General features: G+C 36.1%; 1 protein-coding gene and 1 long non-coding RNA gene across 12 annotated transcripts in view; one reads left to right on the forward strand and one right to left on the reverse strand.

Annotated features, from left to right (window-relative positions):
* Positions 1 to 22,025, forward strand: part of BCL2L11 (BCL2 like 11) — a 51,336-nt gene extending 29,311 nt beyond the window's left edge. For 6 of the 11 annotated variants that reach the window (XM_020987742.2, XM_020987679.2, XM_020987761.2 and 3 more), the window contains 3 exons: positions 10 to 119; positions 15,086 to 15,177; positions 17,344 to 22,025. In XM_020987742.2, the coding sequence (XP_020843401.1) occupies positions 10 to 119; positions 15,086 to 15,177; positions 17,344 to 17,506 (365 nt within the window). In that variant the 3' untranslated portion in view covers positions 17,507 to 22,025. Of the gene's footprint in view, positions 1 to 9; positions 120 to 5,330; positions 5,748 to 15,085; positions 15,178 to 17,343 lie in introns of those variants that run through there. The other 5 variants (XM_020987687.2, XM_020987697.2, XM_020987733.2 and 2 more) reach the window with 2 other exon arrangements.
* The window catches only part of LOC144455824 (uncharacterized), a 358,020-nt gene that overhangs the window by 14,231 nt on the left and 320,747 nt on the right, over positions 1 to 23,042 (reverse strand). The gene's annotated exons all lie outside the window — the stretch shown is intronic.

Raw genomic sequence — 23,042 nt, forward strand, 5'->3', positions numbered from 1 at the left:
CTGATACAGCTTCCATGAGGCAGTCTCAATCAATACCTGCCGATATGCGGCCAGAAATTTGGATTGCACAAGAATTACGACGTATTGGAGATGAGTTTAATGCTTATTATCCAAGAAGGGTAACTTAAATTTTCTTTATTCTTTTTGCCTAATGGTCTTGTTTCTTAAATATATACCCTTTTATTTCTTTATTTCCTTCTATGTATGTGTTCTGTCACTGAATTTAAATTAATTAACAGAACATTTTAAATACATTTGGAGATGACAAATTTTATTTTATGAACGATAGTTTTAAAGTATTATTCAAAAAATTTACATCAGAATAGTTAGTTGTTTTTGTTGTTGGTTTTTTTGGTGAAAAATTTGCAGAAGTTGCAATGCTATAACTCTATGTAACTTTTGACATTTTAAAATAATATAAGCCAAAATTAAGAGAATTTAAACTGTTACAGTGTTAGTCAACTGAAAGGACTGACTACAAATAAAATTTCAAAACTTTAAATATACAGCCTTAGCTACTTCAACAATATGACCTTAGCTGTTATATTTGTATGATTATTTTTATACAGCTAAGATATGAAAATTGAAGATAGCATTTTTAGCCCAGGTGTCATTTAGAAATATTACTTCTGTTATGATAGTTTGATTGAAAATGAACTAGGCCAGTGACATTATTGATTTTCTGTGATGTGATTTCCTTAAGTATTATTAGTTTTCATAGTACTTTCACAATTGATGAGAACAACCATGATTTTACTTAAGATGTGGAATTTCATTTAAAAAAAATTGTAGGCATTTAACTCAGGCTCAACTTTGTGGGTTAAAACTATCAATATGTACTTGAATTTTTTGTTGATCTCATTTATAATTATAACCAGTCATTTATAATCTTGTTTATTAAGGATTGTGTTTCTGTGAATAAAAATTGTGTCCTGTTGGATAGAGTTGGGAGAAACCTTTGATTAGAGTTCATATAGTTTCTTTTTAGATGAAAAACTTGAGCCTTAGATCAAGTGACTTACCGAAGGTCACATAGCTACTTAATGTTAGAGTGGAAACCAATTAGATTCCTAGTCTGGTATATATTCTTTAGTGATAATACTTTTAGTCAGCTTTTTTAGTTCCTAAAACTAAATTTTATGTAGTATGAAGCAGGCAGGTATTTTCTGTAGTGTTATGTTAGGAAAAATACACAGGCTTTGTAAAAATTAATTATTCTGTCATTTCTATACTTTGCTATATTGAGATCTTAATTGGATTTCTTAAATATGTTACTGATCTTTTTTAAATAGCTTTCTCTGAAGAATCATTTCAGTTAGTACTTAGTATGGCCCAATAGCTACATTTTAAAAATTTGAATGTTTTTGTGACTGTAAATAACTGTCATGGAGTAGTAGATGTGTATACTGTTGGTATTTTATTTTCAAGTTTCAGTTTTTCTGTTCCTTTATTCACATTTTCCTATTAGTCTTAATTGTATCTTAGTTCTTTTTCGGACTAATAGAAAAAGCTTTCTTTCACTTAGTGTTGTTTTTTATAATTTGTCTTCTATTATAGGCTCCTCCATAATGGATTTTTTTATCCTGTTTGTGTGAGATCTAACTTAATTATTTGAGGGATTGTACAGATTGATTCTTAATCTTTTTTTTTTTTTTTTGCTATGGACAACTTTAGGGTGGGTATCAAGCCAATGACTCTCTTCTCTGAATACTGTTTTTAAATACATACAATAAAATACTAAGGATTACAAAGGAATCCAAATACATTGAAATACATTTATCAAAATGTTTTTTTGAAAAGATCTTAGTAAAAAACCTTTAGATAAGAAATAAAACATCTTTAATGTAGTTATCTCTAAGGTTAGGAGCTTGTCTTTGATGATAATCTTAGATAATAAGGCCTGGCAAAGAAAAGCAGAGGCAAACTCCTAGACCAAGATTTCTCTTCAGTTTGGATCTATAGTTGTAAAATTTTATTGAGTAGTTTAAAATTTTTGCTTTAGGAGTTAGTGCATTACATGTTCCTTGACTTTTTTCCCTCAAAATATCATTGCTGCATAGGGCCTCTCATTTATTAAAAGATCTTAGAACTATTTATGGAGTACCCAAGAACACCACCATTTAAAAACCAATTGGAAAAAGGAGTATGACAGGGCTGTATATTGTCACCTTATTTATTTAACTTATATACAGAGTACATTATGCTAAATGCTAGGATAGACAAATCAAAAGCCATTATTAAGGTTGCCAGGAGAAATAACAATCTCAGATATGCAAACAATACTATTCTGATGGCAGAAGTGGCCATTAAGATGGCAGAAAGTGAAGAACTGAGAAGCCTTTTGATGAGGGTGAAAGAAGAGAGTAAAAAAGCTCACTTGAAGTTTAACCTAAAAAAATAAAAGCCCTAAGATTTTGGCAGCTGGATCCATCACTTCCTGGTAAATAGAGAGAGAAGAAATGGAAGCAGTGTCAGATTTTATATTCTTGGGCTCAAAGATCACTGTAGGCAGCTTTTGTAGCCATGAAATTAAAAGACGCTTGCTCCTTGGAAAGAAAGCTATGGCAAATCTGGACAGCATACTAAAAAACAGAGATATCACCCTCCTAATGAAGGTCCATATAGTCAAAACTATGGTTTTTGCAGTAACAATGTATGGCTGTGAGAGTTGGACTATAGCGAAAGCTGAGAGCCACAGAAATCAGTGCTTTCACATTATGGTGTTAGAGAAGACATTTGAGGGTCTTTTGGAGAGCAAGATTAAATCAGTAAATACTTAAAAAAATTAATTCACATTATTTACTGGAATGTCAGATACTGAAGCTGAAGCTTAAATAACTTTGGCCACATAATAAGAAGATAGGACTTGTTGGAAAAGACCCAGATGTTGGGAAAGATTGAAGGCAAAAGGAAAATGGGACAGCAGAATATGAGATGGATAGTGTCATGGAAACAACAAACATGAACTTGGACAGACTTTGGTAGATAGTGGAGAATGATAGAAGGGTCTGGAATGCTGTGGTCCATGGGGTCACCAGGAGTCCTACACTACTAAACAACAACAAATTATTAAGTAATTTAAACCTCAAATATGATTCATATTTAAGTCAAATGTGGCTTTTTTTATACCAAAGACCTGTCACACACATCTCCCAGAAATTGTCACACTAGTTTATGGAATCAAACAATTTCAGTAGCCAAAAGGAGCAGATATAAGTAACACTGCCTTAATTACGGATCTTTCTTCTTGACTTATTCTACATTCCAGCTAAATTGTCCTCTTTACTATTTCTCATTAAGAACACTTTTCTACTGTCTGTCCCCATACCTGGAATGTATTCCTCTTCTCCATCTCTTAGTGTCCATAGCTTTCCTTGAGTCCCAACCACACTGCCACCTCCTGTGTTAGTGACACTTTTCCTTATCTCCTTAACTCTTAGTGTCCTCTCTGCCTTCTCAAGATTTCACTTTTGTTTTTGAATTGCCCATGCCTAGTAAATAGTAAGCATTTAATAAATGTTTGTTGATTGATCATTTAGAATATAACAATACCATTTTGAGTATTTTTCTTTTGGTTTAAAAGACCTCCCATTCTAATGGGAATGAAGAAGAAAGTTTAATGTTTTGTGATATGAAGAGTAAATGAAAAGCAGCCACAATAATGTAAAACTTCAGATACAGCATAAGGCTAAGGGGTAGGAGATTTTAAAGTGTTAACTGAATTAGATCCTTTTTTGAGACTTTGAAAGGACAGTTAGGTGCTTGTTAGTCTGTCTGTCAGAGATCATCTGCTCCCACTTGGAGTAGGATTGGGGAGAGGCAGGATTCAGGAGGAACATTTAGGAGGTTGTTAAGGAAGTTCAGGAGAGGGGGGATGAGGACCAGAATTAAAGTAGTGTGGTGGCCCTAAGAGTCAAAAAATGATGACATACCCATTAAATGTAGAGGTGGCATTGACAAGAATTGGCAACTTATTGGGACATTAAGAAAACTTCCCTTCTTGGGCCTCAGTGGGTTAGGCCCAGAGACAAGGTTGTACATATAATAGAGTCAGAATAATATACCAGGTCCTGAGTCCAAGTCCAGTGCACTTTCTTTTGCTCTACCTGTCTTGGAATACCATGACTTGGCTTCTCTTCTCTTGGACTATAACTGAAATCTTTCAGTCTATATTATTCTTAAATAAAGTTCTTAGTAATAGTATTAATGTGTACATAATAGTCTAGAACTAATTTTTAACTCTTATGTTTGATTCTCTTAACATATGCTACATCTGGGTGTACCCAAATGTGGGCCCAGATTTGTGCATTGGCGTGTGTTTAAATGGCTGACTGGGCACTCAGCTAAGTGCAGCTGTGTTTGTTCAAACCAAATGTCAATTCTCAGTTCAGACCTAGTGCAGGTGGTACACCTGCAGTGTTACTCATCCAGACATATGTCCATATGCACATTCAAGTATGTAATCATTTCAGAAACATAAATGCATACATTTGATTGACAGTCATTTCCAGTCTTTTTTTCTTTTTTGGGTTTTACTTCTTAGGGAGGAAATGAGCATGTATCTGAGATGAGGCTTAGCATACAAAATAAATTTTCTTACAGCATCGTTAGAATGCTAGCTAACTGAATCCCAGAACAAAGTGACTTTGGGGTTGTGGTTAATTTACATTACATTTTCGGTGAGCATTTATCTGAGTTTGAGGTCTCTCAGAACAGTGTGTTCTTGCCCTAAGACTAAATTTCATCTAATTTTGCCTGAGAGAGGAAATTAAGGCAAGGCATGGTTTCACAGGATTCCTTCAAATAGTGAAACTTGCCTAGTGAATTAGAAAGTTTATTTTACATACATTTCATTTATATGTAGTTTTCAGGAATATAGTTTATTTTTAATAAAGCAAAGTATACCTTAATATGCAAACTAATGGCACTCAACTGTTACTTGCTTTTGGATTAGAAATGCCATTTATAAGTTCCATAAAACAGGGAGCATTTTATCTTTTTAATATTCATCCTTTTTTACCTATACTAGGCACTTGATTTGTGTTTGTTTTTGTTCATCGGTGTTGTGCTATGACTGTTTTAACTCTGCTTTTAAAATGATCTTATAATAATTTTACAAGGCTAAAATTAGTGGTGTGTTCTGTGTGTTACAGTAATATCCTTTGTAGTATGGCATTTAGGCATTTGTGACAACACTATAAAGTACATTAGCTATAAACATTACTTGGTATACAATTAATTTTAAATGGGTATTTTATCGATGTATAGTCCCCAAATGGATAATATGTGGTAATTAAATTTTTAATGCCAAAAAAATGTTTCCACTACAGAATGTCATTGCCACCGTGTGGAAGTTTACAGAGAGGGTGTTTTCAATTGACAAATGCATCAAAGTCCTGTGAAAATTTCGGAAAGGAAGGCAGAGCATCTGGGATACTGTGCAAATTAGAAGACTAGCAAATGAAACAACTAAGGAAAACATCAAACAATTCAGCACTGTTAAAGAGTGATTATGAAATTTTTAAGTATTATGCAGAAAATAGCCGTAACTTGTTTCATTTATACTTTGTCATTTATATAGTTTCTGAACAAAGTTTTAAGTTTTAGAGTCAGTTTACTAAGCCCAAGTAGTAAATAAGTCCTTGATATAGGAATTTTTACAGGCTGCAAAACTGTTGTACTGCCAGATGACCTTGTACAAATCATTTGTACAAGGGGGGTACATTGGGGGCTCCATTTCCTGATCTGTCAAGAGTATTGGACTAGGTCTTTATTTTATTTTATTTATTTATTTTTTGCTTTGTTTCATTTATTTATTTACTCATTTATCTATTTATTTGTTTGTTTGTTTGTTCATTTGTTTATTTTTGGTGGTCGGGGTTAAGTGACTTGCCCAGGGTCACACAGCGAGTAAGTGTCAAGTGTTTTGTCTGAGGCTGGATTTGAACTCAGGTCCTCCTGACTTCAGGGCTGATGCTTTATCCACTGCACCACCTAGCCACCCCTGGACTAGATCTTCAAGATTCTTTTTAGCTCAAAAAATGCTGTTAAAAAGTCTAGGGTTATTACAGTTCGGGGGGGGGTGACATTGATATGTTAAATTTATATGGTACATTATAGTTACAAAATATTTTGCATTCTTTATTTCATTTGATCCTCCCATTAACCTCTCATGAAGTAGGTTGTACAAAAATCATTTCTGTTTTAGAGATGAGGAAACTACAGCTCATTGATTTAATTATCTAAGGTAGGAGTGGGGAACCCGTGGCCTGGAAGCCACATGTGGCCCTCTAGGTCCTGGGGTGCAGCCTTTTGACTGTTGGATTCAGTAAGGTATCACAACAAAGACTTGAATTCAGGTCTTCAAATTAATTTTTCTTTTCATTATTTACACCATGCTGCCCCACAGAAAAGTAAAGCACTAGTAGATGTAGTTATTGGAGGGGAGAGGTAGCAGTCTCATTAGCAATCCTTAGACCTCACAGTGGCCAACGGTTTGGGATTCCTCACTTAACAAACCCTTAACTAGAGCTGTAACTCAGTAACCAAACTGATTAAAATTTCATTTTGCATCCCTTCCTATTCTAGAAGTTCAGTTGAGCTAAGAAATGACTTAAAGGCAAGAAGAAGAAACTGAGAACCAGGATAATCAACCTCTGAATAATTGAATTCAAGTTGGGTGTTTGTTTTCTATACAAGTCTAGTTTTCCCACAGGTGGTGCTATTTCCTGCCCTTTTGTTGTTGTGGTGATGGTGGTGGTGGTGTTAACTTGCCTTCTGAGGCAGGGAAATTGCTGTCATTCCACTGAACTTGATGCTACAGAGCAGCTTTTTTTTTTAAGCAGTTGTCTGAATTTAAAGAAAGTTCCTAGATCTCAGTCTACGTGAGTCTTACTTAAATGAAAGAGATAAAATTATGCAAAAAAGATTTGGCTTTTATAACTTGAAAATTGGCCTTTAAGAAATCTTTCTGAGGTAGATTTTCAGTTCCAGTTTAAATGCTTCTGAACTAGAATTGCAACATCTACCTCAGAAGGAATTCTTAAAGGCCAATTCCAGCTTGAAAAAATTTATACTTTAACTAGCCCCTAAGGATTTGAATCCTTAGCTTCATAATTATGGATATATGTGTCGCTATTGTGTTATCTTAAATGATTGAGCATTCCCATGTTATTTTCAGGCAAATGTTATTACTTGTGCATATTTCCTTGATAGCTTGATAATAGAGAGTGATTTAGATCGGTAGGTATTATAAAATAATTGGCTAAACATCCATGATGCTGAAGCTGATTCTTGTTCTTGAACCTGTCAAGCTTGGTACTTCATTTTGGAGGGTTTTTTTTAGGTTATGTATCCTCTTGAAGCTTCCACCAGGGGAATTCTGAAACAGGCAAACTGGATGTTCTCCATGTGTCCTTAAGCTAAGAGAGTGTTGGGCTAGTGATTCCAGCTACAAAATGTCATGGGGAGCACCAAGATATCCTATATTCTTGGCAAAATGCCCATGAAAAAATTTAGCCTCAAAACCTAACACTGTACACACAATTTGAGACAAAACAATTCAGCCTATGACACACTCTTGGTCACCTATCTAGAACATGGAGTGGGGAGAAAAGGGATTGGAGGAGGAGTAGAGAATAGATTAAGTGTAGAAGACCTTATACATAGTGTAAAAGGCATTGGTAAAAAGAAAGGAAATTGTGGTTCTCTGATATAGAAAGCCATAAGTTATGAGAATGGATATTAAAAATGTGCAGTCACTGCTTTGTTTCTCCTCAGATACCTGTTCCACATCCCTCTCCCTGCCAATGTCTCTACTGCCTTCGAAATATTTCCTGTTAAAACTTCTTAGAGTGTTATTCTTGAGTTCAGGCCCACAGACTGGATCTTAATCTGTTGAGGCAGCTAGCACTTTTAGGAAACCAGTTGACCAAGTGTTAAACTATACTAGGTGAGAGTAGTGATAACAGCAAATATTTATTGCTCTATCAGCTGATGGGAAGGGAACAGAAAACCCAAAATAGTCATCTGAATTATACTACAGACTGCTTGAACTGAAAGAAGAAATAGATGGGTTTCAAAAACAGCGTAAGTCTAGCATCGAGGCATTATATAGTACTGGTAGGGGACTTAAATAATCCAGAAGTCCTCAGAGGCCAAATCTTGTTGTTTCTACCTCAATAACATGTCCTACATCCATCGCCTAGCATCTACTCACAGAGCCACTAACTTGGTTCTGGCCTCATCATCTCTCACTTGGACTGTTGTAGTAGCCTCCTCAGTGGTCTCCCTGATTTGACTCCACCCTCTCCAATTAATCCTTCATACATCTGCCAAACTGATTTTCTTAAAGCATAAACCTGGCCATGCTACACCAGTAACTCCAGTGCCTGGTTCCTTATTACGTCCGAGGTCAAATATAAATTATTTTGGTGTTTAAAACTCTTTACAAGTTTAACTTACCTTTCTAGCCTTATTGCACGAGTCCCTTCCATACACCTCTGTGATCCAACCTTAACTGTCCTCAAACACTCTTTATCTCCTGCTTTTATGACTTTGGGAATAAGGGAAGGGAACAAGCATTTATAGAGTGCCAGGCACTGTGCTAAGTGCTTTACATACATCTTATTTGATTCTCATACAATCCTGTGAGAGAGGTGCTATTATTACCCCCATTTTATAGATGAGGAAGATGACCATTAAGTGATTTTCTTAGGGTTACACAGCTAGTGTCTGTGGCTGCTTTCAAACTCAGGTTTTTATGACTGTAGGCCTGGCACTCTATGGACTGTACCACCAGCTGCCCTAATATGCCCTTTGCATTCTTGTATGCAAGAAATAAAGGGACAGTCTAGGAAGAGACCTGAAGGTGGGAGATGAAGTGTGGATTATAATAAGCCAGATATAGAATCTTAAAGGATCTGTAAGATTTTCATGTCCTGGCCAAGAAAAATTGCTCTTCGTCAGAGGATGCTCTGACTCAATGCTAATAAAAATCAGACATCATTGAAGTATGGTTATCTGGCTTTTTGCCTTATCACGTAATAGACTAAGTCATACAAGGGTAAGAACTGTGTTTTAGCTAATATCGTTATCTCCTTCAGTACTTTGTATAGTTCTCCACACACAAATACCTAATCATTTTGTGGAGAAGAATTTATTTTTTTAAAACCACTCAACCCACTGGGAATCGTTGCTGACTTTTTTAGAGGAAAATAGTAACATTATCAAATAGGTAAGATTATCAAAGAGCATCCCATCTTTTTAAGAGCGTTCTATAGAGATGAGATAGTAGAACTGATTTTGTCTTGCCATAAGTTTGTATATGTAGTGTCAGACCTCAAAGAGGAGTTTGTGTGTTAGAGGATCTTTCCAATTATCCCTGAATATCCATAATAAAGATGGAGGAAGAGGAGCCAAAGAGAGGACATAATTTCCCCCCAAAAGCCTAATGCTGTCCTAAATTACAGTGAAAGATGTAGTGTGCAGAGGAAGGGAGGTGAGAGTTTTCCGTACTCTGTTTTGAGAAAAGCATATAGGTAAGCTGAAGTATGTCCAGAAGAAGGTATGATGATGGGAAGATTGGACTGAGTCACATAGGGATCATTTGGTTCGCCAGGGGATATTTAGCTGCTTCCTAGGGTACTGAAAGAACTAGTAGGTAAGATTGCTACACCACTGTTGACCATCTTTGAAAGTCTGGAGAATGATGCAAAAGGTTTCTGGCAAAGGGAGACCAAAGAGTATGGCTTCATATTTTGTCAAATTTCTAGAACATAATGTTAAACAGTTGGTTAGTGAATATCCAAAAAAAGAAGCAGATATCACTATGTGCCAACATGGTTTTGTCAGAACATTTCATGGTTCCATTAAACTTTTTTTATCATTGACTTGGGTAGAGGCATAGATGGCATGTTTCATCAGATTTGCTGTGTACGTAAAAGGTTGGATGACATCGGATGACAAGGCTCCAAAAAGTTCTTGACAGGCCCTAGAACATTAGGCCAAATCTAATCAATCTAATGTGTTCTTAGGTTGTATGAAGGGAACAGTAGTGCATGGGTCTAGGAAGGTGGTAGTTTTTCTGCGTTCTGCCCAAATTATGCAACATCTAGAATGTTATATTTCCTTTAGGCTACCACCTTTTAGGAAGCATGTCTAGCAGCAGAAAAGTCTTGGGTAGGGATGAATAAAAGCCATCTTCAAGTATTTTATGGGCTGTCAAGTATAAGAAAGATTAGATTCTTCTAGTTTGGCTCCAGAAAACAGAACTCGGAATAATGGGGATACAGATTTAGGCTTAATATAAAGAAATTTTTGCTAAAAATTAGAGATATGCAAAATGTAATGAGCTTCCTCAGGAGGTTTCTTAATCGTTGGAGGCCTTTACACAGAGGCTAAATAACGACTTGCTAGAGATTCCCAGAGAGTTATTTTTCATGTACAAGTTGGACTTAAATGGTCTCTGAAGTCTCTTCCAACTTGTAGTTTCTTTAATCCTATAAGATAATACATATATTTATTATCACCGTTTTACAGATGAAGAGACTGAGGCTGAGAAGATTATAGGATTACAGCTCTAGATCTTTTAATTCACTTGATGGTAATATTTGATTTTTACCTTCACAAGTCTAGTTGGTAACCTAATTTTATTGTGAAACCAAGTTCCTTTCAGGATCTAAAATATCTGTATGTTTTGCTTCTTTCCATGTTTCGTTGATCTAGTTTTCTTCAGCGTTTGTTCAGAGTTGTATGTGTGCTTGATTCAGTGACCAACAGCAACAGTTTTGTATGGGTGTGTGAGAAGGTCTCAATGTGTGGACTTTGGACAGCTCTGAGAGACACGTTTATTTATATGAAAGCCGTGCAGAATCCATAGTTATCATAACTGCTTTTGTAAAGAGCAGCTCTGTGGGTCAGGGCCTATTTTGTTGTCTAAGCAGTTGCTTCCCCACATTGAGCTTTAGAATGTTGTTTTGATTTGGTTAGTCGGGCATAAATTAGTGTAGTTAAATTCCTGGTACTTTATTGACCTCATGTCAGTAACAAAGAAAACTAAACTTGAAAATGAGACATAAAGTGGGGAATGTTAGAATTAATAACTTTGCCTATAAATGTACTAACCTAGAGTTACTGATTTTTAGCAGTGTCCACTGTGGTAGTTTCTGGAACAGTTAAAATACCAGTAATGTTTAATATTAATATCACATTGTCAGTGATTAAGGAGCATTATAGTGGCACAACGGCAAATTCAAGTCTCCTTCATGCCTCTTATTTATGATTTCCATGTTCCCACTTCACACCCAACAAATCCTTCTTGCTACTACTACTTATTGATGACTGCCTTCCAGGTATAAGTTCTAAGTAAATATAACAGGAGCCAATTAACCTTATTCTGGGGAGTTTCCCTTAATTTTCCACAATAGAGTTGTGGATAAGGGGGTTGGGGATGGGGTGGAATGGAGGGCTGTGTTTAGTCACCAGTGAGTTTATAAGGAGATATATTTCTAATTTTTAAGCAACAACTCCTCTAAAGAATTTCCTACCTTGTGAAAGCTTTTTCATAGTGTAATGCTTTACTTCCTCAGAGAGACACAGAATAACTTGGTGGCATTTAGAGGTTGGATTTTCAGGTGTTTCTTTGAGCCATTTTGACCAAGAATCTGCCTGCTTCCAGTTAGCTGAAACAGCACTAGGTTTAATTTGTTACTAGTCAATCAAGCCATCATCTGTAATTTTGTTGCAAAGTGTTGGCCTAAATCCTTCTTGGGGAAGTTAGCTCCTGTAGTCCTAACAGTTTCAGCGCAGAGATTATTTCATTAGAATGTGAAAAACTTTAACCCAGAATAGCAATTTAAGCTCTTGGTCTTTTTCTCCATCTGGCAATATCTGCTCACATCAACCTTATTGATATTCCCTCAACTGACTTTAATTATGTCAAAAAGTCCCCAAGTTCCTAAGATAAGACACATTGATCCAAAGTAGGGGGTGGCTTTGTTAGCTCTGCTCCTGTTAGGGAGGTAGCCAAATACAGTGGGAAGAGCACTGGATTTGGGTTTGAATTTTGGCCCTGCTAGTTATTACTTCTTTTACCTTGGGCAAGTCATTTCACCTTTCTAAAGCCTCATTTCCTCCGTTGTGAAATGAAGAGGTTGTCCTATATGGTCTAAGGGTCTCTGCCAGCTCTTATTCTATAATCAGTAAGCTCCCATTGAGTTCCTTACAATAAGGGTGGCTAGTATTCTGTAAAGAATTGAAGGCTATCTCATCAACTAGCCCCTTACCACTGAATCAGTTAATCCAGAAACATTTATTGAGGTCCTCCTAAGTTTAAGGTACTCTTCAAGACAGTTTATTACAGAGAAGTTGGGGAGAGGACAGATGTATTAAAAAGATAGCTGTAGTATAAGAGGAAAATAGGGAGCAAATAAGTATTACTGACAGTAAATGAGTTGGGGGATAAGAGGAATGAATCAGCCGTTTATTAATTGCTTACTAGGTACACTATGCTTAGTGCTGGGAATACACATAGGAAAACAAGATAGTTCCTACTCTCTAGGAGCTCACAAGTTAATGGAGGCAACAATACATTGATTCCATTTGCAAGTTAGAAAGGGTCAAGTTGTCCTAAGGGGCAGCAGCAAAGCAGATGGTAAATCAAATTCTTTACTGTTATTTCTGCTGATAATCATACGCATTTCTGATGTTGAATCATTTGACATTACCAAACACTTTTAGTGATAAGAACTGGGGTTTTCAGTAGCCATGGATATTGAGAAGGTAAGGGCTGCAGCCCCCTGAGAAACAATTGCCTGGCCTCATTTCCATCGGGGTTGCTTCCTTGGATGATGGCTGGTAGGTCTGGGCCAGAAAGAGGGCTAAAGTGCCTTCCTGATTATCTAGTCTGTGTTATTAATGATGCTTATTCACTCAGAAAAACCATAGATAGTATAATTTTTCTGTACTAGTCTTGGAGAACCACTAATTTGGACCAAAGAGGAAAGCTAATAAAAGTCTGATGGAATAAGTGTTCATTTTTTAGTTTAAAGGATAAAGGGCTAAATTGATCTTAAGGTAAGGAGGGATGAAAAGTGGTGGTAGAGAAAAGATATGTAAATTTCAGATAATTAGCCTTTGGAGGAAAGCCTCAAGTTATTTATTTGTTCTTTCACATTATTTTAGTCAGTAAATAGGAAAATAGAGTTTAATTAAAATTTTTGTGTTTTTCATCCAGTATTATAATCTTTTCATGCAGTGATACGATTCAGCCTTTGAAAATATTAGTACGATATGTAGCATTTTTAGTATGTAAAGGATGGCATACAAACAAAATAATTTTTTTTTTGGTTTGGCATTTGGGGTTAAGTGACTTGCCCAGGGTCACACAGCTAGTAAGTGCCAAGTGTTTGGTCTGAGGCCACATTTGAACTCGGATCCTCCTGACTTCAAGGTCAGAGCTCTATCCATTGACAAAATAAATTTATTACAGCTGGCTTTTTAATGTGGATTAGTCTGTGAATAAAAAATTTAGGAAATGTTTGGTCTATATAGGAAAATATAAAAGCCTTGGTCAGCCTGTGAAATTCTAATGTTTTAGTGCCATTTCAGTCATACATCAGGTGGCAGTGACCATCCACTCAGTCCTTTTTGCTCATTCTTTTATTTCCTTTTTACTTTATTTTATCCTATTATTTTTTCTTTGTGGATAGACTAAAAGTCTTAAAACTGCATGTGGATATGAAACTTCCAGGTACCCACCAAATTACATATTTAACTTTGCCTCTCAAAAAAATTTATTCCTGTTCCCTTTCCCCTGTCCTCACTTCTTAGTATATTCAGTAAGAAGATTACACTTTTGTTTATACGTTTGTCTATGCAGCTTCTCTTAGTACATTTGAAAAAGAAAATTCCCAGGAAAAAATTAATAGTCTTAGGAAATAAAAAGTAAATGTAACTGTCTTCTTTTTCGTGACAATGACTCCTCATTAAGGAGTAGGAGTCATTAGTTACATAATCCATTAACCTGATTGAACAGAAATTTCAGTTCCTGTTAATGATAAGGATGACATTTCTTAGGGCCTTTTTTGTTTTGTTTTGTTTTTTCTGTACCTAGGTGTACCTAAGTATGTACCCACATCCACATTGTCAGTGTTGGAGTATAGAACTATTCGAACGGGCCTGGGTACAATAAGTTTAAAAGCTGTAAAATTCATATGAGAGACAGCTTGACATAGAAGATAGAGGCCCAGCCTTGGAGTCAGGAAGCTTGGGCTTTAGTCCTGTTTTTTGACCATGAACCTGTATTACTGTGAACAAGACACTTCTCAGTATTTGAAGCAGCTCTTGAAGATTGCAAATTACAGATAAGTTGCCTGTCTGCAGTGGTGGAAGGAATTTCTACACCAGGAGTTTCCTAGAGTGATAAAATCATAGGTGTGGTCTTCTTTCCTCCCTCCCCCCATAATGCTTAACCATCTAGTCATGTTTTAGTAGGGATCTTAAACATTAGATAGCTAGCAAATTTAACCAGTTGTGCTAGCTATCCATCAAGGATTTTCTGAGCTGGTAAGTGTTTTTGATTTGAAAGTGGTTATTTCCTAAGTTGAATCCTGTCCAGATGTAATTATGTATTAAACCAGCTTAAGGGGTTTTAAATTGTCTGGTTAGTGTTTCTCTTTTTGAAAGTATTGGCATTCTCTTCCTGATTATATCATATTCCTTTACTTGCAATGTTTTGGGGGTCCTGTTTATACTCACTTTCATCAAATCCATGTGTATAAATTTACTATCTTGTTTTTAAAAACTCTCAACATGGCAACCTTGAGGATTTTGGGACTGTTCAGAAACAGCATGTATTTATTTGTATGAGCACATTTGTTGCCCAGAAACACTTTAAATGGAGATCAGAAAGTGCTGTGACTTAGAGGAAAATTTTTTAAAATTGATTTCCTTAATCACCTCTGAACTCAGCCATCATTCTGTTCCCACTATTCTTTAAGTATAAGCAAAATTATTTTTCTCTTTTTGAACACTGATTTATGGGTAATGAAGTCTTCTTTTAGTAACAGTATTTTTGTTAATCTAGGCAGTGTGGCATGGTTTCAAGAGCTTTGGGATTGGAGTTGAAGTCAGCTTTGAGCCCCAGCTCTGCTACTTTTGCCAGCTGTATAACCTCAGGCAAGTCATTTAGTCTCTCTGGACTCTCAGTTTACTACAGGTGTAAAATGGAGCTATAGCATCACTATACATATTCCCCATTTCATTATTGTGAAGATCAAATAAGATAACAAATGAGAGAGCACTTTGAATACACTGTAAACCATGATATAAATATGAACCATTATTATTATAATTTCTTGTAATGAGCCACTTGTTTTGGAGACAGGTGCTGATGTTTTGTTGATTGGCAGTTCCTGGCCATAAAGAAATAAATCAGCTGCCTAGTAGCAGAATTAAATTCTTAGCTTTTGTACCAAATAAGTTTATTTTTTATCAGTTCCATGATGGACAGTTTTGGCATAACTCACTCAGACATTTCCTATCTTCAAATGAGTGTTTTGAGATTATCAGTGAGTTCAAATTTAGTTTATAGTAAATCTTAGTTTTACTTTGACTAAGTGTCTCTCTTAGCCTATTAATATTCATTTCAACTTAAAATTAACCTACTGTCAAATTACTCTCACATACTAAAAGCAGTGTAATTTTGAAAGTTAAATCAAAACAAAGCAATCTTGTGTGCAGAAAGATAAAAATCATAGACTGTGGTTACAGAGTGCCTCTACAGGAATTGCATACATAAAGTGATTTCCTCCCATCTTGTTAGGGAGAGGCAAAAGGGAAATGCCCAGGCCTTATCACAATCCCATTATGTCAAACTAGAGCTTGAGAGCTCATGTAAATAGTTTAGAGAAAGAAAATCCAGTTGCAGCTGGTGTAGATTTGCATTGTTTTAAATCTGAAAGGTGCTCACTACCCTCTAAGAATAGTTACTCTATCTAGTGGAAGACTAGGGTGAGTCCTGTGACAGTGAATTGGAATCATTTAAAATAGAAACCATCTCTAGAGTCTGAATAAGAATGTTCTTCACTTGGCTGCAATAAAGAAGAGAGTATTTATTATCTTTGTGTATAGTATTCTAGGTTTCATCTTTGGGTTACTCAATGAGGAAATGGCCAGATTTCATACTTTTAACAATGAAACCTGTAGATTGCATTTATGCATATGAAGACACATGTTTATCAACACATAATTATTTTACAAAGTGGAAACAACCCAGGGGAGAGGGTACCCTGGAAGACCCAAATTTGCCTCTGGAAACCTTAAAATAGTTTTTGCGTGTTCCCTAACATTTCTAACAGGTTGTTGAATGCTTCCGGAGTTTCTTAGATTGAAATAAATGATGATCACTGGAAAAAATAAAAAGAGCTCTTTTTTGCAGAGTTTTCCCTTGGGGTGGGAAAGAATGAAGGTAGCTTTATGTTTCTTTTCTGTTCATATTGAGCACCAATCTTGACCAAACAGTGTTTATACAGGTGGAGTCACTTGAGAGCAATTAGAGGTTCACTAGTTCATTAGTTCTGGCACAGATTGTCTGTAGCTTTATTTAGCTTCTTAGGGCAAATTACACCAAATCACTGGTTTCTTAAATAAATTATAGCTACCAGAATTCACCCTTGGGGGGGAATCTGAAACTTTTTTTTTGAGTCAACAATTTTGACAATGATAGAATACTCAGTATATACCATAAGTTACTTTTTCTTCTTTTCTCTGTCTTCTGTCCCCTTTTCTTTAATCTGTTATAAACCCCATTAAATTATACCAGTATTTTTCATGCTAGGGCTTGGGACTCCCTAAAGAACTTAATGGAACAATATTGAGAGGGGTGGGAAGACTGGAGTCCCAGTCCAATGAAGTTTACCCCACATAAATTGAGAGAAATTTCTGTCTTCCACCAGCTAAACTTCTCTCCCTTCCCACCCCCATTATGACACTCTGAGCCTTAGGACTGTCATAATTGACATGAGAGACAGAGCATGATGGCAACACATGCCCCCAGAAAAAATTATGGGCTCTAGTGGATTTTCTATATTTGTATTGTCTTTTACATTTGTTTTGCATATATATGTTCCTCGTTCCCTAATAACCACTTTATTATTGAGGGGGAAACTTATTACCAAAAAGTAGAAATGACTGCTGGGAAGAAAGTGTCAATGCCTTCACTTTGATATTATAGTAGATCTTCTAAGTGTAACTTTGAGACTGTTTAAAATGGAGGAGGGGATGATTAAATCATTCTGTATCAAAAAGGTACAATACTAAATGGTTTGTCTCCATTTGTTGCAGGGGTTTTTGGATAATAACTATCAAGCGGCAGGTGACCATCACCAAATGGTTATTTTACGCCTGTTACGTTATATCATCCGCCTTGTTTGGAGAATGCAGTGACGTTTCTTCGAGAAGCAAGGAGTGCACAGAAACTTTTTACTTGCTACAAGTCATCAAGTAAAAGTACCACTTGCACTTCATATCATTACTATGCAATCAACAGTTTCTTTCCCCAAAGGACAAAGGGACAGTAGGACTCCACATTTTGAAGACACCTGTACATGAACTTGAAAGTGGATTTTGTTCATCACATGACAAAATTTTATAAAAGGGAGTTCCTTGTGAATGTAGATGATGGATTTTTTTTAATGTATCAGTCACCATTCTTTGAAACAGGATTTTATGCAAGAGTGGTGTTTACATTGGTGTGTTTTTCAACTTCTTTAATAAGAAGGAACAAGTTTTCAAAAAGGAAATGGAAACTTTTTGACAAACTCGTGAATGATTTTTGTACTAGATTTTAAGGAACCTATTGCTGAATCTCAAAAGAGAATGATGTATATATCCTGCAGTGGAAACTGAGCCGGCTAATAATTTGTAAGCTGCCTTAGTTTGTTTTGGGGGGATTATTGTACAGTTTTCTTTTCTTCTCTTTGGCTGGGAGAAATGTGTCTCCCCTGTTATTCTGTCCTCTTTAGTCTGTACTATCTTTATACCAAAATCAGCATAATAAAATGGAGCTGGTTAAAAAGGAGTAGGTTGTCAACCTACACCAACATGCTTCTCCCTTTGTAAATACCTAACCCCTCTTTAAATTTATTTGCATCTGTGGCAGATTGACTGTCCAAGGGGTCAAACTTGAGGCTACCTTCGAGCACTCTCTGTCTTCTTTGGGGAGCTTCCAGTTTTTGTAGCCAGTTTAGATTCCTATAGATACAAATAGGTTCCAAGTTTTAAAAGTAAATGTAATAGAATTAAAATAATTTTACCCATATTGGTCTTGACAGTAATTCTGGATTTTTTTTTTTTAAAGATCACCAGCCTGGGCAGTATTTGTTTTAACTTATTTTAATGGATGTTTGCTTCAGAAAGTCTGAGGAGGCTGTAGCAATAAAAGAAACAGAATAAGTGAGTTTGTTGGACTTTTGGCTACTCTTTATAAATTGTTGGTGCAGGGATGAAATGCTGTAGTTGTAGAATGCCAGGTGAGCTTAATAGAAAGAGCCAAGAGTTTTCAGTCACCCCTCAAAGAGACTTGACTGATTGCATGACCAAAGTTTCAGTCCTGATTGCCCGATGATATAACTAAACAGGAAATGCCTTGCCAGCTGAGATGGGATTGGAGGAAGCTCCTTCACTTGACAGTTTTAAAAGACTTATCTGTGAGATTTTCTTTAGAATCCCACTAAGCTATGATGCCTGATATCATCCCCCCAAATCAAATTCCTTTGGAAATACAGGTTTAATTCTGGTTTCACCAGTACCATAGAAAAATTCAATTGGGCATAATTATGAAATGTTCCAATATATTTAATGTCTCAAGCCATCTCTAAGCCTCTGAGTGCCATTTTCCTCCTTACCTTTTAGTTTCACAGGTAGATTTTTAAATGATTTTTATGCACTGGTCATCAGTGCCTCATCCATGATAGGTGCAGTTCCCCTTAGATGTAGATTCTGTTCCTGATTGTACTCTTTTACATCTTGAAATTGCTACAAAGTCAGGACTAGGAAAGTCACAGAGTGAATCTAAAGAGGTTTCTGTTTATTTTTAATTGATTTCAAAGAAAAAAGGTCCATGGAGTTTGCATTGTGTATCCACAAATAGGAGAGGGAGGTCAGATGGTTTGGGGGATTGTTTCATGAACCCCACTACTTTTTCATGGTGAAAAATCAGCCTTCTGAGCAACTTTTTGTTTCAAAGTTCTTTTTGGATTGTCAAATAAAATTCAGCAGTGCCAACAGCTATTTTATTTGCTTTTGCCCCTTAGAGAATCCAGTGTTCCTGTAATTCTGCTTAACAATTGAAGAAAAAATATGTTGAATATGTGGTTTTGTTATTACATACACTTTTTCTTTTTGGTATATCCATCTTTCCCATGTATTCAGAGAATTTTTTCTATTACAGTGAAGGATATTTCTTTCCCTCTTAGTGATTTGGAATCAGAGTCATAGAAATTGTGTTGGATCTCAGCTGCAGTTTTTTGAATTAGTCTTGAAACCTTATTTAGTAAGGTCACATTGTCTATTGGTTGTGAGAATGAACAGAGACTGTAACAGAAAGTATTAGAATTTGTGTACCTTGCTGGACACACCAAAGATGTTTGGTTCCACCTGAATCCCCTACTTGGATATCTATGATCATTTGCTAGTTACAACTGGCACCTGAATCCCCTACTTGGATATCTATGATCATTTGCTAGTTACAACTGGAGCACTTTACTTCTGTTTCTTTTAACTATACATCTCCCCTGGGAGTTGGAAGCAATGCAGTTTATAAAAGGACATTTTTGTAAGGCTCTGCTGGCTCAGTGCCCCAGTGGGGAGTCATGTCCTTTCTTGTACATTTACCTCAAGCATTGTATGCAACAGGTTTGCCTCCATTGCTTCAGGCTGATGATATAAATAAGGCTAATGAGGAGCTAGAGAAATTCTATGAATTATGGAAGCAGTAAAGGACAGGATATTGGCACCATGAGTTTGAGAGAAAAATACATTTCTCTGTACTGTATCTCTTAGAGATCACGATGCCTCCTGCAGGAGTATACCTTGGGTATACTATTTTTTTTAAAAAAAGAAAGAGCTAGTTCCACTTTTTGAAAACAATGTAGATTTTGTGCCTTGACAACCTCTACCCACGTTGGGTTTGTAGTAAGTCTCCCATGGCATAACAATGAAATGCAATAAGCAAATACAAAATACTTAATTTCATGATGAATTTTTCAGATTACATATCCTTTCTATTCTGCCAAAACTTTATGAAGAATTTTCTTTGGTTGTGGAGAAACCAGTTTAAATTTCTTCTGACATAAAAATTTGTCTAAAAATTTTCCCTCATTCCCTCCCTTTAAACCCCTCTTCTACTTTATTGTAAATATTTGAATATTTATTAGGTTAGGAATCTTTACTTTATCTTATCAACTGAGCCAAATGTCTGTGTGCAATTGTGTGTGGTTCTTTTGTCCTTTCTGTAAGATTTTGTAAATAAGTAAAAATCACTGTTTTCTAAACCTTTTTTTTTTAGAATTTACATTTGTAAATATGTAGATTCTTTTTTGTGTAATGTGTTCTACTGTTTCATAATGCTGTAACTTGTAGGAATATTGTATATTTATTTTCTGCTTATTTAATTTCTTGAGTTCTGTAAAGTTATGCATTCCCTTTCCCTCCCCAAGATTATCTGCTTTAACGCAGGAGTGATTGATCAGTTTAACGCACTGTCTCTTTCAGTGCTGTCTGTATGGTTTTTCTACTATGGTCCTCCAGATTTCATTCTTGTTCATTTTACTTTTATTAAACTTTTAGGCTTTGCCAATTGTGGTTTTTAATGCTGAGGGAGCTGATAATAGCCAAATGCTGGAATCTACTCAAAGCATTAACCAAGCTGTTCTAGTTGTAAACCATAGCAGATTATGTTTGCCCTAAGCCCCATCTTCAGGTATAAAATATATTTAGCATTTGGAAAAAGTTTACTGCCACTGACTTGTCAGTGTTGGGAAAAACAAAAAGATGATCAGATTGTAAAGATTGCCGAAGCCTAGGATCCATGGAATACGTGGGCAGGAGATCAACTACCGTTCTTGGTTCCCCTGGCATTTTTTCTCCTTCATTTGTTAGGAAGGAAACAAGACCAGAACCCTATGTTTTTGTCTCTTTACTTTGTCTCTCCCCCCCCCCCCCCCGCCAGTTCACTGGTAGCAAGCTGATGATGGGGTATAAGTTTACTTGTTTTTAAATCTTCCTTGTGTGGTTTACTTTGCAGTTGGAACATGGTTTATTCTGCCTGCCCCTCAATGGAATAGTAATCCACAGCATTCCTATATACCTATTAGTTTGGCCTTGGTTTAATTTGTATTTCCCTCAAAAGAGATTATTTTTGAGTCCAAATGAAAAATCTTTAATTGGCTATTAGGATGTGCTAAGTTGTGAACATTTTAAGAAAATGTATTTACTGATAGGCTCCATATATAACAAGCAAAAAGCTCTACCTTTGCAGCTTAACCTGGTGCCTATATGTGCGTCTATTACTCAGCACTCATACACGTGATGTATGGGAGCTTTGGTGCATGCGCACAGGTAACTTGATATTTACACATGCACACATTTCCTTACACAAGAAGCACCCTCAAGTTCCCATGTAAATAACTTGACTACTTAGGTATTTTTTTGGATTTCAGAGGATCTAAACATTTTGTACCCTGGTTTCAATACTGTATACTCATCAGGTACCATTATGTACATAGCACTGATCTGTAACTTAGACTGATTAATCACTTACTTTGTTTCATAGGACCCAGCATATGTAGCATTTTTATTGCAATTTCCCTGGCTTACTTGTGTTTTGCACTGATGAATTTTTGACAGGGTAATTGTCACCTTACTTGTGCAATACTGCTGTAAATAATTGCAGATTTTTTAAGGAAAAACTCGATCTTTTATGTTCTTTAATAATGAATTTTATATAAATAAAACCCTCAACTAGTTTTCCTGTGTGGTATGGATTGACTGGCTTAATTTAATCAAATGGGGGTGGAGTGGAGAAACTATGTTGGAATTATGTTTGGTTGTACGTAAAGCTAGGTCTCGATTAGTGAGAATAATGAATACTGTGAAGTGGGCACATGTATTCAAATCTGTACTATTTGAAATTATGATTATAATAACTAGTGCCACCCAATGGAAATATACATTGTGAATTTGAATGATGGTAGTATTTCACCAGATTAATTATTCGCACTAATTGGGACCTTGGCTGACTGTGCTTTGTACTTTAACTCTCACATTTATATAATTATTTATGGTTTAAAAAAGCACTTTCTTTATAACAACCCCATAGGGTAAGATAGTACATTTTTAAAAATCCACAGATGAGGAAACAACTACAGAGAGACCGTGTAACAGCCAGGAATTGATTTCCTGGATGTCCTGACCATTCCCCCACACCATGCTGCCTTGAGGGCCGTGGCAGCTACATTCTGGATACTCCTGCTGTGCGTGGATGCAATTGCTTTCAGAGGATAGAACTAGTAAACTTGCTTCATCATCTTTGCAATCAGTATACCAAATACTATGAAATGTAATTCCCCCTACAAGTGTACCAGGCTACCCCTTTAGGGAAAGATGATGTAGTGTTGCTAATAATACTGTTTTGGGAAATAGCCCAACACGGCCTTGTAGCTTGGTGTTTCTACCAATCTACATCTTTACCTTGGTGTAGGTTAAGCCCTCTCCTGCAAGAGTTCTTGAGTTCCTATTTTGTTCTGGTTCAAAATTACATTGTGGTGTAACTCTGGAAAGAAGTAGTTCCCTTCCTTGCCTGCTCCCCTTCCACTATGCATAATGAGACTGTTAAGTACAATCACTACTGTCTTAAGTAAAGTCTTGTGACTGCCACTCTATACCATTTTGTTTCATTGTTAAAAACAGTAGCATTGGGGATATGAATTAAACCCAAGATGCTTGGGAAAAACTGAAGCCTGGCCTTGGAGGAAGAAATATAG

This window comes from Phascolarctos cinereus, unplaced genomic scaffold, assembly GCF_003287225.1.
Source record: "Phascolarctos cinereus isolate Bilbo 61053 unplaced genomic scaffold, phaCin_HiC Scaffold_2;HRSCAF=192, whole genome shotgun sequence".
NCBI lineage: Eukaryota > Metazoa > Chordata > Mammalia > Diprotodontia > Phascolarctidae > Phascolarctos > Phascolarctos cinereus.